Source organism: Macaca thibetana, chromosome 3 (genome assembly GCF_024542745.1).
Source record: "Macaca thibetana thibetana isolate TM-01 chromosome 3, ASM2454274v1, whole genome shotgun sequence".
In the NCBI taxonomy this organism is placed as follows: domain Eukaryota; kingdom Metazoa; phylum Chordata; class Mammalia; order Primates; family Cercopithecidae; genus Macaca; species Macaca thibetana.
Genome location: NC_065580.1, coordinates 16205629 through 16221965, shown reverse-complemented (window position 1 = coordinate 16221965; position 16337 = coordinate 16205629). Strand labels below are relative to the sequence as shown.

The 16337-nt window shown below is 38.8% G+C and overlaps 1 protein-coding gene and 2 gene segments (V, D, J or C); all 3 read left to right on the top strand.

The window, feature by feature from the left end:
- Nucleotides 1-16337, top strand: part of LOC126951110 (probable non-functional T cell receptor beta variable 7-3) — a 632711-nt gene that overhangs the window by 331529 nt on the left and 284845 nt on the right.
- LOC126951109 (M1-specific T cell receptor beta chain-like) overlaps nt 1-16337 on the top strand; it is a 418381-nt gene that overhangs the window by 168558 nt on the left and 233486 nt on the right. The gene's annotated exons all lie outside the window — the stretch shown is intronic.
- LOC126951112 (T cell receptor beta variable 24-1-like) lies at nt 7895-9591 on the top strand. The segment is given in 2 exon segments: nt 7895-8574; nt 8708-9591. Coding segments are annotated over 2 exon segments (399 nt in total).

Genomic DNA, 16337 nt, shown 5'->3' with positions numbered 1-16337 from the left:
AAATCTGTAGATATACGTGTCTATGGAGAGATATGTATCTCTAGAGTGTCAACAATGTAGCATCTACAATTTCGATCTTGAAATGAAAAATATATTAAACATGGGAAGAACTAGGAAATGTTACACATGGGGAAAAAATAAACAATAAAAACTAAAATCCAACCCTGAAATAACACAAATGTTGGACATTTCAAATGAGAATTTTTGAGCAGTTATTATAGAAATATGTTCAAGAATTTGGAGGAAAATATGGTCATGATTTAATCAACTGATGAAATTGATTAACCCATAGCAATCAAGACAAAAAGGTGAAAGACACAAATTACCATATCAATGATGAAGGAAATCATATGTCTATAGATACAAAAGACATTAAAATAGTGACAGAATATTGTAAGTATATGCAATACATTATTCAACTTAGATGGAATGAAGTTACTTGAATAACACCACCTACCAAAATGATTCAAAATGAAATAAGAAATGTAAAGAACTTCAAATGAAGGAAGCTAAATTTTTTATCAAAAACCCTCTCTCAAAGGAAACTCCAGACGCAAATTATTTCTTCATGAATTCCATTTTAAAATTAAGGAAAAAAGACTATCAATCTTACATAAACTTTTTCAGAAAATAGAAGAGGAAGAAACACTTCACAACACTTTTATAAACCCAGCAAAACCCTAATGCCAAAATCTGTCAAATGCATCTTTGCAGTATCTTTTATGTCTGTACATGAAAGAAAACTTTTCACAATATATTAACAAATTAAATCCAAATATGTCTCAATAAAATACTGGCAAACTGAATCCAGCAGCACATCAAAAAGCTTATCCACCATGATCAAGTTGGCTTCACTCCCGGGAGGCAAGGCTGGTTCAACGTATGCAAATCAATAAACATAATTCATCACATTAACAGATCTAAAGACAAAAACCACATGATTATCTCAATAGATGCAGACAAGGCCTCCAATAAAATCCAACATCATGTTAAAATCTCTCAATAAACTAGATATTGAGGAACATACCTCAAAATAATAAGAGCTATTTATGACAAACCCACAGCCAATATCATACTGAATGGGCAAAAGTTAGAAGCATTCCCCTTGAAAATGAACATAAGACAAGGATGCACTCTCTCATTACTCCTATTCAACATTACTATTGGAAGTTCTGGCCAGAGCAATCAGGCAGGAGAAAGAAATAAAAGGTATTCAAATAGGAAGGGAGAAAGTCAGATTGTCTTTGTTCGCAGATGACATAATCCTATATCTAGAAAATCCCATTGTCTCAGCTCAAAAGCTTCTTAAACTGATAAGCAGCTTCAGCAAAATCTCAGGATACAAAATCAAAGTACAGATGTCACAAGCATTTCAATACATAAACAACAGGCAAGCAGAGAGCAAAATCATGAATGAACTCCCATTCACAATTGCTACAAAGAGAATAAAATGCATAGGAACATAGCTAACAAAGGAAGTGAAGGACTTCTTCAAGAATAACTACAAACCACTGCTCAAGGAAACCAGAGAGGACACAAACAAATGGAAAAAGATTTAATCCTCATGGATAGGAAGAATCAATATCATGAAAATGGCCATATAGAACATAGTAATTTATAGAGTCAATGCTATTCCCATTAAACTACCATTGACGTTCTTCACAGAATTAGGAAAAACTATTTTAAAATTCATATGGAACCAAAAAAGAGTCCAAATAGCTAAGACAATCATAAGCAAAAAGAACAAAGCTGGAGGCATCATGCTACTGGACTTCAAACTATACTATAAGGCTACAATAACCAAAACAGCATAATACTGGTACAAAAACAGACACATAGACCAATGGAAGAGAGTAGAGAACTCAGAAATGATCACACATCTACACATCTGATCTTCAACAAACCGGACAAAAACAAGCAATGGGGAATGGATTCCCTATTTAATAAAAGGTGCGGGGAGAATTGGCTAACCATTTGCAGAAAATTGAAACTGGACCTCTTCCTCACACCTTATACAAAAACTAAATCAAGATGAATTAAAAACTTACATGTAAAACCTAAAACTATAAAAACCCTAGAATAAAATCTAGGTAATATCATTCAGGATATAGGCACAGACATAGATTTCATAATGAAATCGTCAAAAGCAATTATAACGAAAGCAAAAAATGACAAAGGGATCTAAAGAGTTTCTGCACAGCAAAAGAAATTATCATTATAGTGAACAGGAAACCTACAGAGTGGGAGAAAATTTTGTAGTCTATCCATCTGACAAAGGTCTAATAACCAGAATCTACAAGAAATTCAAACACATTTACAAGGAAAAAACAACCCCATTAAAAAGTGGGCAAAGGACATGAACAGACACTTCTCAAAAGAAGACATTCATGCGGCCAACAAACATACCAAAAAAAATCTCAACACCACTGATCATTAGAGAAATGCAAATCAAAACCACAATGAGATACCATCTCATACCAGTCAGATCAGCCATTATGAATATGCTGGCAAGGTTGTGGAGAAATAGGAATGCTTTTCCACAGGTGGTTAAAACCTAAATTAATTCAACCATTGTGGAAGACAGTGCGGTGCTTCCTCAAAGATCTAGAACCAGAAATACCATTTGACCCAGCAATCCCATTACTGGGTATATACCCAAAGAAATATAAATCATTCTATTACAAAGATACATGCATGCATATGTTCACTGCAGCACTATTCATAATGGCAAAGACATGGAATCAACCCAAATGCCCATCAACAATAGACTGGATAAAGAAAATGTGGTATATGTACAGGAGTACTATGCAGCCATAAAAAGGAATGAGATCATGTCTGTCAGGCCTCTGAGCCCAAGCCAAGCCATCGCATCCCCTGTGACTTGCACATATATACGCCCAGATGGCCTGAAGTAACTGAAGAATCACAAAAGAAGTGCAAATGCCCCGCCTCGCCTTAACCAATGACGTTCCACCACAAAAGAAGTGAAAATGGCCGGTCCTTGCCTTAAGCGATGATATTGTCTTGTGAAATTCCTTTTCCTGGCTCATCTTGGCTCAAAAAGCTCCCCCACTGAGCACCTTGTGACCCCCACTCCTGCCCACCAGAGAACAACCCCCCTTTGACTGTAATTTTCCTTTAACTACCCAAATCCTATAAAACGGAGCCACTCTTATCTCCCTTTGCTGACTCTCTTTTCGGACTCAGCCTGCCTGCACTCAGGTGAAATAAACAGCCACGTTGCTCACACAAAGCCTGTTTGGTGGTCTGTTCACACGGACGCACATGATAATGTCCTTTGCAGGGACATGGATGAAGCTGGAAGCCATTATCCTCAACAAACTAACCCAGGAACACAAAAACAAACATTGCATGTTCTCACTTATAAGTGGGAGCTAAACCAAGAAAACACATGGACACAGGGAGAGAAACAACACACGCTGGGGCCTGTTGTGGGGTGGGGTGGGACGAGGGAGAACATTAGGAAAAACAGGTAATGCATGCTGGACTTAATACCTAGGTGATGGGTTGACAGGTGTAGCAAACTACCATGGCACACGTTTCCCTATGTAACAAACCTGCACATCCTGCACATGTACCCCAGAAATAAAAAAAAATAGAGTTGCTATAAAGTACATCTATTACGGGGGGGAGGTAACTAGATAATTCACTCAAATTTTGATGAGCAAAAGCTTCCAAAAATTAACTTTCTTCAAAAAATAGAAAATATACTTTTGGATCAAAAATAAATAATACATAAATCCAAATATGAATATACATACCTATTTGTGTGCATATATATATGTGTATATGTGAACAATTCTACAACATGACCAAGTGAGTTTATTGCAGGAAAAACAGTGGTTTAGCTTCCAAAATCAATATATTTCACTATATCAGAATAATAAAGAATAATCACTTGACCCTCTCAATAGATTCGGAGAAACCTTTGGCAAAATCAATACTTATCCAAAAGACACACTATCAGTAAACTAGTAAGACAGTTATCTTAATCTGATTAAAGTTATAAATGAAAAATTTACAAATAGCATCTGATTTAATAGTGTGTTGAGCACTTTCCTCCTATAACATAATAAGACACTGAAGGGGTGGCCTGCCCCTCCACACCTGTGGGCGTTTCTCGTTAGGTGGAAAGAGAGACTTGAGAAAAGAAATGAGACACAGAGACAAAGTATAGAGAAAGAAAAAGTGGGCCCAGGGGACCGGCACTCAGCATACAGAGGACCCTCACCGGCACCGTCTCTGAGTTCCCTCACTATTTATTGATCATTATCTTTACCATCTTGGAAAAGGGAAGTAGCAGGATAATAGGATCATCGTAGGGAGAAGGTCAGCAGTAAGACATATGAATAAAGATCTCTGTGACATGAATAAGTTTAAGGAGAAGTGCTGTGCCTTGATATGCATATGCAAACATCTCCATAAACGTTTTTAGTGCATAAAGAGCAGCACTGCTGCTAGCATGTCCCATCTTCAGCCCTAAGGCGGTTTTCTCCTATCTCAGTAAATAGAACATAAAATCAGAAGTTCCATTGCCCAGGGACGGGCAGGAGACAGATACTTTTCTCTATCTCAACTGCCAAGAGGCCTTCTTTCCTTTTATACTAGTCCTCCTCAGCACAGGTGTCAGGGTGGGGGACAATCAGGTCTTTCCCTTCCCACGAGGCCATATTTCAGACTATCACATGGGGAGAAACCTTGGACAATACCTAGCTTTCCTAGGCAGAGGTCCCTGTGACCTTCCACAGTGTATTTGTCCCTGGGTACTTGAGATTAAGAGAATGGTGATGACTTTTCACAAGCATACTGCCTTCAGGCACTTGTTTAACAAAGCACACCCTGCACAGCCCCAAATCCATTAAACCTTGAGTCACCACAGCACATGTCTCTTGCAAGGACAAGGTTGGGGGTAGGGTCACAGATTAACAGCATCTCAAATACAGAACAAAATGGAGTCTCTTATGTCTACTTTTTTCTATATAGACACAGTAACAGTCTGATCTCTCTTTTCCCCACAGACACAAGCCATGAAGTTTTCTCATTACTTTTTACTTTATTTTAATTATAGATGAGGTCTCACTATATTCCCCAGGTGGGACTTGAATTCTTGGGCTTAATAAATGCTTGTGCTAAGCTGCTCACTATTTTTATTCAATATTATATTGGAGATCTTAATCAGCATGATAAAGCAACAAAAACAAAAGTTTTAAACATTGAAAAGGAAGAAGTCCAGTTATTTGCAGATTACATGACTGTTTACGTAGAAAATCATAAGAAATCAAGAAACAACAACTATAAATAATTAGTGAATTTACCAATATCACAGCACACATCAGTGTTTTAAAAATCAAGTTTTTTTTTTTTACTAGTTGAAAACAATTGAAACACAAACTTCAGAAAATAATACCATTTACAATAGTACCAATAACAAATTACTTAAGAACAATTTAGCATAGATGTTCAACTAAAAACTACAAAACTCCACAAAGGGAAACTAAAGAAAATATTTTTAAATGGAGAGAGAGATCATGTTTATGGATTGGAAATTTCAATGCATTAAGATGGTAATTTCCAACAAGTATGTTGGAAAAAACTGGATAATCATATGGAAAAAACAAACCTTTACTGTCACCTACCACCATAAATGAAAATTAAATTGAGATGTTTCATAGACATAATTATAAAAGCTGAAACCACAAATATTCTAGAAGAAAACATAGAAAAACATCTTTGTGAGTTGAGAGCAGGCAAAATTCTCTTAGGACACCAAAAACTCTACGCAGTAGTAAAGAAATAAAATTACTTATCCTTTGGCAGCCTTTTATGCCAGAGGATGTGTGTTATACAGATCAATAACTCACACATGGAATGAGGGGTTCAACAGTACTTAGAATCATGTGCATACACACAGCACACAGATGGACATGGTCTGTGGGTAAGACCAAGAAGTCTGTGTCCTGCCTGTGGTAGAGTATAGGTCAGAGCAAATGTGGATTATAAACACGATTTGAGAGGTGCATGAGCCAGCCCAGAGTAGAGAATATATTGGCCTGTGCCATGAAGAACCCTCTCGTTTTTCCAGAAATTGGGATGCCTTTTTCAATTTCATTTCCGTGCGAATGTGTGTCTCCTCCATTCATTCCTCTGATAATGCTCACTCACTCCTCCTCGGGCATAGATTCTGCTCCCAGAATGATTTCTGCTTCTTCTTTCCTTGCTCTGCACCTACAAACTTCTGTCAGAAATGCCCAGGAAAACGGTCTCTCAACCACTGGGTATCAGTCCTCTTTTCTCTCGACTAACGTGATCACCAAGAATAGTTAATATTCAGCTCTCAATTATTAATTCCACTCAAATTACTGCCCACAGCAGAGGGCACCAAAACAGCATCTTTACTTTAAGAATTGCAAATAAGGGCAATGATTTTTTTTTTTTTTTTTTTACATTGAAGACAAACCCCAAATAAAAGTTCTTATGATCATTGTCTTGTTTATATTCATCAGACCCCTGGCTAAGCAGTTTACTGGAACAAATCCACATTTTTATTCATATTGTTAATGGAGAACTTTAACCAGAAAGAGAAGAAGGGAGGGGACACTGGAATATGTTATCAGGAGTGTAGGCAATCGCTGTAAAATGTGCTTGGGTACTCCTAAATAAAGCAACAACTATTCAAAATTACACAGGAGACGCAGAAGTGGTGAAGGAGGTGGTAGATGAACAAGAGAGCCCGTGAGGAGTCGGTAATTACTGAAGATGACTCATGTGAGGACACGAAGGCTCATCATTTTATTAAGCCTACTTTGTATATGTTTGAAATTTTTAGAATTAGAAGTAAAAATATCTAAAAATAAGACTTCACCAATTTGACATGCAGCAGGAATGAGTAGGGTAGGATGCCATGGTGTACCCATGCATGAGGGAGAGCCAGTGATATGGGCAGGAGACAAAAATACTGGGTAGAAGAGGGTGGTTTCTCAGCAAAGGCCCCACCCTCAAGCCTGGCGACCTGCAGCTGTTAATGGGGACAGGCATTCCTGTTTTCATCCCCAAAAAGTTGTCTTTTGATCCACCATGTCCCCTTTCTTGTACCCATATAAACCCCAAACCCCAGGCTTCAGAGGCAGACAAGCAGGTTAGGAGACAAGCAGAGGGAGGGCAGAACGATGTGGCAGAGAAAAAGAGGAGGAACGTCTGAACCCCGATAGGAGTTCAACTGGGGGCTGTCAGAGAAGAGTTCAGTCCCTAGATGGCCAAACTCCAAGGGGAAGATCATCTTCTCACTCCATCCCCACTTCCAGCTCCCCATACATCCTACTGAGAGCCACTACCACCACTCAGTAAAACCCCACATTCATCCTTCAAGCCCGTGTGTGACCCAATTCTTCCAGGATGCTGGGCAAGAGCTCGGGATAGAGAGCTGTCACACTGGCCCTCTGCCCTTGCAGAAAGGCAGAGGGTCCACTGAGCTGGTTAACACTCAAGCCGTGCGCAGATGGCAGAACTATCTGCCCACTTACGCTCCTGCATCTGTCCATCTGCGTGCTCTCTTTCCCCTCAGGGGTTTGAGCAGCTGCAGCAACCGAAGAGGTGAGCAACACTCCTGCCGCACGTCCTTCCAGGGGGGTCAGGGAACTCTCCTTTTTCACCAGGACAAGCACAGATCTGGAGCAGCAAAGAGCCAGTTGTCTGTTACATCGGTCACTGTTTCACACTATCACTATAACTATTCTGCACTTGCAATCTGCTGTATTAAATATTAAACTCTTTCCTCCTAAAGTCAGGAATAATTTGTGTTAGAATAAAATGAATTCTTTAATGAACCACTGCATATCCAGCTAATTCAAAACAGGAATGAAAGTGTTAAGTACTTCTTTGAAGCACATACCCACATTTAACTAACACGTTTCTACAATAAACCAATATTTTTAATAAAGTTCTGTGCCCAGAAAACATTGACCAGAAAAGCAGGAGCTACTTAAAAAATAGGAGCAATTTGAAACAAAGTTAGGAATCCTGTCCTTCTTAAAACAGAAAAGTCTCAAACTTTACAAAGAATGTATTCAAATTGCATAAACCAAGAACTGAGTTAGAATAAATGATTAAATGCAGAAAAAAAGGAGAAGAGTTGTATCGTCCTATCATTCAAGTGAGACTACACTCCCTGTATTCAAAATTCAATTTGGTTTTGAATTTTCTCCAGCCTGTATTTTCAGGAGGATGATGTCTCCTTGAACAACTGAAATAGATATGCCCTGAGAAAGGAGAGAGATATAACTCTCTGGTGGTTGTCAGTAAAGCACCAGAAAAAGAAGAGAAGTAGAAGAATTTCAGCATCTGCTAAGAACATATAATACATAAGCCAACATGGCATCTTTCTTAAGACCGAGTACCTTGGGAGGGACAATGACATCACTTCCTGAATCCTCCCAGTTTTCTATTTCCATGCCCTGCTTCCTTCAACATCCAGAGCTTGAAACACCTCCATCCTTCCTCTTTGTGCCATGGCCTCCCTGCTCCTCTTCTGTGTGACCTTTTGTCTCCTGGGAACAGGTGAGTTTGGGAAACAGATGGGGAAATCACTGCCTTAAATTTTCCAGGTTCTGGATTAAGCCTATCCCTAGAGATTGCAGCACGAGGACATTTGCCAGTCTCTGTCTTCAGTTTCTGTCTTATTTCCCCACAGGGTCCATGGATGCTGATGTTACCCAGACCCCAAGGAATAAGATCGCAAAGACAGGAAAGAGGATTATGCTGGAATGTTCTCAGACTAAGGGTCATGATCAAATGTACTGGTATCGACAAGACCCAGGACTGGGGCTACGGTTGATCTATTACTCCTTTGATGTCCAAGATATAAACAAAGGAGAGATCTCCAATGGATACAGTGTCTCTCGACAGGAACAGGCTAAATTCTCCCTGTCCCTAGAGTCTGCCACCCCCAACCAGACAGCTCTTTACTTCTGTGCCACCAGTGATTTGCACAGTGCTTCTTGGCCACCTGCTGTCTACACAGAAAGACAGACACATGGGTGAGTTGTTTGCTCTGAAGGGTACCTGTATGTGGGTTGTGGGATGTGGGATGTTTAGAGCTTTCAGTGGTCTTAGGCAGTGTGAACCTCAGTGTAAGCTAAGGGCCACTTTCAATCAATGTCCCTAAGCCATATGATGACTTTGAAACCACAAGCTACACTAAATCAATCTCCCCTATTTAATTTTTCCTAGGGAGCTAGCCCAATGGTGACCTTTCAGGAGAATGAACTTGAGCACTTGACAGAAGCTCATGATTTTCAACAAGAGCATTTCTTATAAGCTCAATACAATGTGGATTTTATAGTCCCTTTGCCATTATCTCCACCCACTTTGCAACATCCCACACTTTGTTCTGTTCCCACTGACAGCTCCTTTATCCTGTCTAACCTTTCTCTGCCCCAGTTCTTCCAAGCTCAACTCCACCATTGAGCTCTATATTTGGTTGCCTTTCTACTAAAAACAAAATAACGAGCCTGTTTTCTACAACTTCACTGTAAGTAAATTTAATTATCATTAAATCTGACTCAGAAGTTAAAGTATCAGAGACTATGATTTACAAAAGTAATTTTTTATCTACTACCCCACGCTTTGATCTCTGCTGAGATTCATTTTTAACCTGCAGGTGCAGATAGACTGCCATTATTATCTGGATGCACTGAATTTCAAAAAATAAAATTCCCTGTCCCTAGTATGAGGTCAAAGCTAGGAGCTTGGAGATGCCCCTTTTCTTTCCAGGCACTGGAATAGTCCCCTGGTTCCCCTGCAGTGGGGATTCTTTTAGGAGCCAGGGAGGCCCAGGCACAAAAATAATTGATCAAGGACTGCCAGAACTTGATGTAAAAGTCTTTTTGCAAGGAAAATGCTTCCATAGCCAGCAAGATGCAGAAAATGCTTTCCAAGAGTTCGTTGAATTCCAAAGCATAGATTTTTATGCCACAGGAATAAACAAACTTATTTCTCATTGGCAAAAAATGTGTTGATTTTAATGGTTCCTATTTTGATTAATAAAGATGTGCTTGAGCCTAGTTATGATTTAAAATTCACCAAAACCGCAATTACTTTTGCACCAACGGAATACCATCGAATCTATATTGCTTTGGCCAGTATGATCATTTTAATGATATTGATTCTTCCTATCCATGTGCATAGAATGTTTTTTGATTTGTTTGTGTCATCTCTGATTTCTTTGAGCAGTGTTTTGTAATTCCTGTTGTAGAGATCTTTCACTTCTCTGGTTAGCTGTATTCTTAGATATTTGTTGTGTGTGGCAATTATGAATGGAATTACATTCCTGATTTGGCTCTTAGCTTGTATGTTTTTTGTGTATTGGAATGCCACTTTTTTAATGTTGATTTTGTATTTTAAAACTGCTAAAGTTGTTTATCAGATCAACCAGCTTTTGGGCAGAGACTATGGGGTTTTCTAGATATAGAATCATGTCATCTGCAAATAGGGATAGTTTGACTTTCTCTCTTCCTATTTGGATGTCTATTTCTTCCTTCTGCCTGATTGCCCTGACCAGGACTCCCAGTACTATGTTGAATAGGAGTGGCAAAAGAGGGTATCTTTGTCTTGTGCTGGTTTTCTTTTCGTACTGGCTCTTCACAAGGTTATATATTCTTTAGTTAAGAGTAGACATCTCGATGGACCAGTGACTATCACCCTATTAACCAGTCATGGGAGCACTGCCATGCATTTGGTATTTTAACTTTCAGGTATGCTATCACTCAGCATCGTGGAAGGCCTGGTCCCCTCCCCATCACCTGCAGCCGGACCTGTGTTTGATCCCTACCAATCACCTATATTAATCGCACCTAAATTCAATATTCCGACCGGGCATAACCACCCTAAGGTGCTACTTAATTCATGCTTGAAGGACATAACAGTAATTAACAGACAAACACACACAGTTGTTCCCCTTATTGGACTTTTAAAATAAAAATCCGCAACTCCCCCTCCCCCATCTCTGACTTCATCAACCCAGGAAAAGAGACACCTTGCCAAGCCCCCAAAACAAGAAAGCCTTAATTCAACTCTGACAGAGCCCAAAATATTTGTATTTTAGTTTTGGGTATCCCCAACAGCTACCCCTCAACTAATGCAAATTTTTTTAGGAAACTAACCTCCCACCAATCGAATTCTACTTTTACAACAATTATATCTAATACGCACGCCCATCCATTACTAAGCCCATACCCTAAATTTACACACCCCAAAAGGCATCATCTGTTACCTTGTACTACACCAACTACTCGCCATTACTAACATCTACTCCACCAACTCCTGCTAACTCAACTTTAAATCCCTGAATCCTACAACTGTGAATATTGCCTGTATCTTCTTCTATACTCCAATTTTACACTTAACATATATACAGTTAATGTAGCTTAATTATTTAAAGCAAGACTCTGAAAATGTCTAGATGGGCTTATACGGCCCCATAAACAGGTTTGGTCCTGGCCTTTCTATTAACTCTTAGTAAGATTACACATGCAAGCATCCTTATCCCAGTGAAAGTACCCTCTAAATCACCTTGATCAAAAGGAATAAGTATCAAGCATGCACAAATGCAGCTCAATACACTTTGCTCAGTCACACCCCCATGGGAAACAGCAGTGATAGACCTTTAGCAATAAACAAAAGTTTAAACTATACTAATATCCAGGGTTGGTTAATTTCATGCCAGCCACCACGGCCGAACTAACAGAACTCGGCATAAAGAGTGTTTTAGATCTATCCTTAATAAAGCTAAGCTTCATCTAAGTTGTAAAAAATCCTAGCCGAAATAAAATAAACTATGAAGGAGGCTTTAATACTTCTGAAAACACAATAGCTAAGACCCAAACTGGGATTAGATACCCCACTATGCTTAGCTCTAAACTCCAATAGTTAAATCAAACTCCAATAGTTAATTCGCCAGAACACTACAAGCAATAGCTTAAAACTCAAAGGACTTGGCGGTGCTTTATATACCTCTAGAGGAGCCTGTTCTATAATGGATAAACCCTGATTTACCTCACCATCTTTTGCTCAGCCTATATACCATCATCTTCAGCAAACCCTAGTAAAGGCCATTAAGTAAGCACAAGTATCTACGTAAAAACGTTAGGTCAAGGTGTAGCCCGTGGGGCGCTAAGAAATGGGCTACATTTTCTACACCCAGAAAATCTCACGACAACCCTTATGGAATCTAAGGGCTCAAGTAGGATTTAGCAGTATATTAAGAGCAGAGTGCTTAATTGAATGAGGCCATAAAGCATGTACACACTGCCCGTCACCCTCCTCAAATATTACTTTAGAGATTAGTTTAACTAAAACCCCTACATATTTATATAGAAGAGACAAGTCATAACATGGTAAGTATACTGGAAAGTGCACTTGGATGAAACAAGGTGTAGCTTAACACAAAGCATCTGGCTCATACCCAGAAAATTTCACCATAATTTGACCACCTTGAGCCAACTCTAGCCCTAAACTTGACTAATACTAGTACTATCAAATAACCTTACTCAAACCATTTACCCAAACAAAAGTATAGGTGATAGAAATTTTACCCTGGCACAATAGACGTGGTACCGTAAGGTAAAGATGAAAAAGTTAACCAAGCATAAAATAGCAAAGATAGGCCCTTATGCCTTCTGCATAATGAATTAACTAGAAATAACTTTACATAGAGAACCAAAGTCAAGGCCCCCAAAACCAGACGAGCTACCTAAGAACAGCTAAAAGAGCACACCATCTATGTAGTAAAATAGTAGGGAGATTCATGAGTAGTGGTGATAAGCCTGCCGAGCCTGGTGATAGCCAGTTGTCCAAGACAGAATCTTAGTTCAACTTTAAATTTACCTACAGAGCCACTCAATCCCCCCGTAAATTTAACTGTTAGTCTAAAGAGGGACAGCTCTTTAGACATTCGGAAACAACCTTCACATAGAGAGTAAAAAACATTATCCCCATAGTCGGCCCAAAAGCAGTCATCAATTAAGAAAGTGTTCAAGCTCAACATCCAACCACTCTAAATTCTAATCACACCACTGAACTCCTAACACCATATTGGACTAATCTATTATTTTATAGAAGCAATAATGTTAATATAAGTAACATGAAATATTCTCCACTGCATAAGCCTACATCAGACCAGAATAACCCACTGACAATTAACAGCCTAATATTAATAAACAACCAAACAAATTTATTATTACCTATACTGTTAATCCAACACAGCCACGCTCTAAGGAAAGGTTAAAAAAAGGAAAAGGAACTCAGCAAATTTTAGCCCCCTGTTTACCAAAAACATCACCTCTAGCATTATTAGTATTAGAGGCACCACCTGCCCAGTGACATATGTTCAACCTCCGCGGTACCCTGACCATGCAAAGGTAGCATAATCACTTGTTCCTTAAATAGGGACTTGTATGAATGGCCCCATGAGGGTTCAACTCTTACTTCCAACCAGTGAAACTGATCTGCCCATGAAGAGGCGTACGTGAATAAATAAGACGAGAAGACCCTATGGAGCTTTAATTTATTAATGCAAACAAAGCTTAAATAAGCCCACAGGCCTTAAACTACTGTCCCTGCATTAAAAATTTTGTTTGGGGTGACCTCGGAGCATAATTTAACCTTTGAGCAACCTATGCTAAGATACTAAACCAGTTTAAGCAAATTACCATACATATATTGACCCAACAATTTGATCAACGGAACAAGTTACCCTAGGGATAACGGCGCAGTCCTATTCTAGAGTCCATATCAACAATAGGGTTTACGACCTCGATGTTAGATCAGGACATCCTAATGAGGTAACTGCTATCAAGGGTTCGTATGTTCAACGATTAAAGTCCTACGTGATCTGAGTTCAGACCGTTGCAATCCAGGTCTGGTACATGTGTATTTAAGTCCTCCACACCTCCCATCTACAAGTCTCTTTAAAACAAAGAAATTATGTTTGGTTAAGAGAAGGCTGGAAATGAGAGAGGGGGTTTTACTGGACAAAAAATGTATACAGACTTATGTAACAATTATTGTCTGATATTAATATCTGATGGTAATACATGATTGAGAACTAGGGGGAAGTGACATAATCTCAAACATACATGGGAGAATGTTCGGGGAAATCAAAGCTGTTTTTCTTAATGGAATCAGTTTTGAGAAAGAAGACATGCAAAGAATAATGTGTATATATGAAAATATATGAAAGATTCTGTTTTAATTGTTAACACAAATTTATATACTCATATATTGAAGTGAGTCTATAATATATTCTAATTAGAATATTTAACAAGTTAAGTTTATGCCTGCAGTCCTAGTTTTATTATTACAGAACCCTCAGCCTTTCTCCCTCCTGCCTTGTCTGAAGACAGGTGAGTCCTTTGCCATAATATGAAGTCTTAATTTAGCATGGCCACATTCTGGTTCCAGATCTTTCCCTCCTAGATGAATATTAAGACTGCATTTTGTCTCTTGTCTTTCTTGGTATCTCTTCCCTATGCAAACTTCATGGACACTGGAAGGACTACGAAGTCCTGAGAATCAAGAAGCCTCCATTGAGAAAGGGTGTTTTACTAGAACAAAAATGTATAGAGATATATACAAGAATTATATATAATAATGTTTGTCTTTGTAATTCACACTTAGCAATTCCCAGCACCTTCTCCAGAGACTTCCCTACCTAAACCAGAATGGTAGTCTTTGGGGAAAGTATTTTCATCAATAAAAGGCAAGCTATGCATGAGTTATTCCTGCACTGGGCAGCAAGGAGTGGATAGTTACCTCTGCCTTCGAATACCACTTCATCTGACTAGGACCTGAGACTCTCTCATATCTACTTCCAACCCCAGGTTGAGCACTTCTCTTCTTTCCTTTCTTAGTTACTTCTACTGTGAGGTATAGATTTTACATCCAGTCACTGCCGAAGACTTTCATCAACTCATCACTCATCCTTAAGTCATCTCACACTGAAAACAACTGGGAGCCTCCCTCTTTCCTGTTTCTTTAAAATTTGTCAGAATTTCCCCAAACCTCTAACACCTTTTTTTCAGCAGGGGGCAGTAAAATTCCATTTATTTTTTCTGTTCTCAGCACTTACTATTAAGACCAGATTTCATAGTAAAGTCTAAGGCCAAATCTCATGAATGATTTTACTGATTACTTTTATCTTAAAGGAGCCACTGATAGGATAGAGTATTTCAGGGTTTGGTAAATCAAAACTGTTATATTCCTTCATGACACATGACAGAGGAAGAGTAAGCAGGGGCCCACAAGTGTTACATGTAAATACATACAGACTTGAAGACATGGTGTTCAAACACTAGAGATATAATCGTAAAAACCCAAACCCCATATCAGCATCATGTGAACAAAAATTTTAGTAAATACCAACAGTAGATCTCAGTGAACTAGGGCAAAGGAAGTGGACAAAGCTGGGAGAAATTCTGGGATTAATCTTTGTATCTCACAATCAAAACCAAAGACTTTTCTGTTAAGAAGAAATGGGGGAAAGGGCGGAGGGAGAATGACACTTGGTTTAGACATTGTTTACTGCAGCAGCACCCAAACAATTTTTAGCAATATTACCAAAGCATGTATTGGATTGTATTTTCTGTTCTGTCATGATTGATAGTGCAATTAAAAGGCAGATGGACTAAAATCATCCTAGGCAAAGGCTCAGCTGATTAAGTTGATAAAGCCTGAATACCAAGTCAGTGAAAAATGAGACTGAGAAAGTTATTATCACACAACAATAACACCATATTTTCTGAGGACTCAATGAATTCCAGTTACTGCTCCAAGCTCTTTACATGTGTCTGTATAAACAGATTGCCCCAATTAATGCTCACAAGTTCTCCTATTCCTTGTCTGATCAAGTCACGTTGTTCACTGGTTCCCTCTTCTGCATGTTCTTCTCTCTTGGGTTTGCAGAGTTCATTCCTGTTCATCCTTCAGAACTCAACTCAAATGCCACTTCCTTTCCCAACCTTTTTAATCAGGTAAAATCCTGCTATTATAGGCATTCAAAGCTATGTAGTTTTTATGTTCATAGCTTATAAAACAGTTGCAATAGAATGTTTTGTAAGAATATTAAAGACTTTAATTAAGATAAGCAAAGCATCAAGCCTACTTTGGATGAGGGAAGTGAAAAAAATAGTAGTCATTTGATGGGTTAAAAGGATACAGATGAAACTGTTTCAATAGGATGGCAGTGGGACCCAGGAAGTTTGCAAGGGCTGTGTCATCACACACACACAATGACTTTATCAAGAGCCCATCCTGCTTCCCCACTC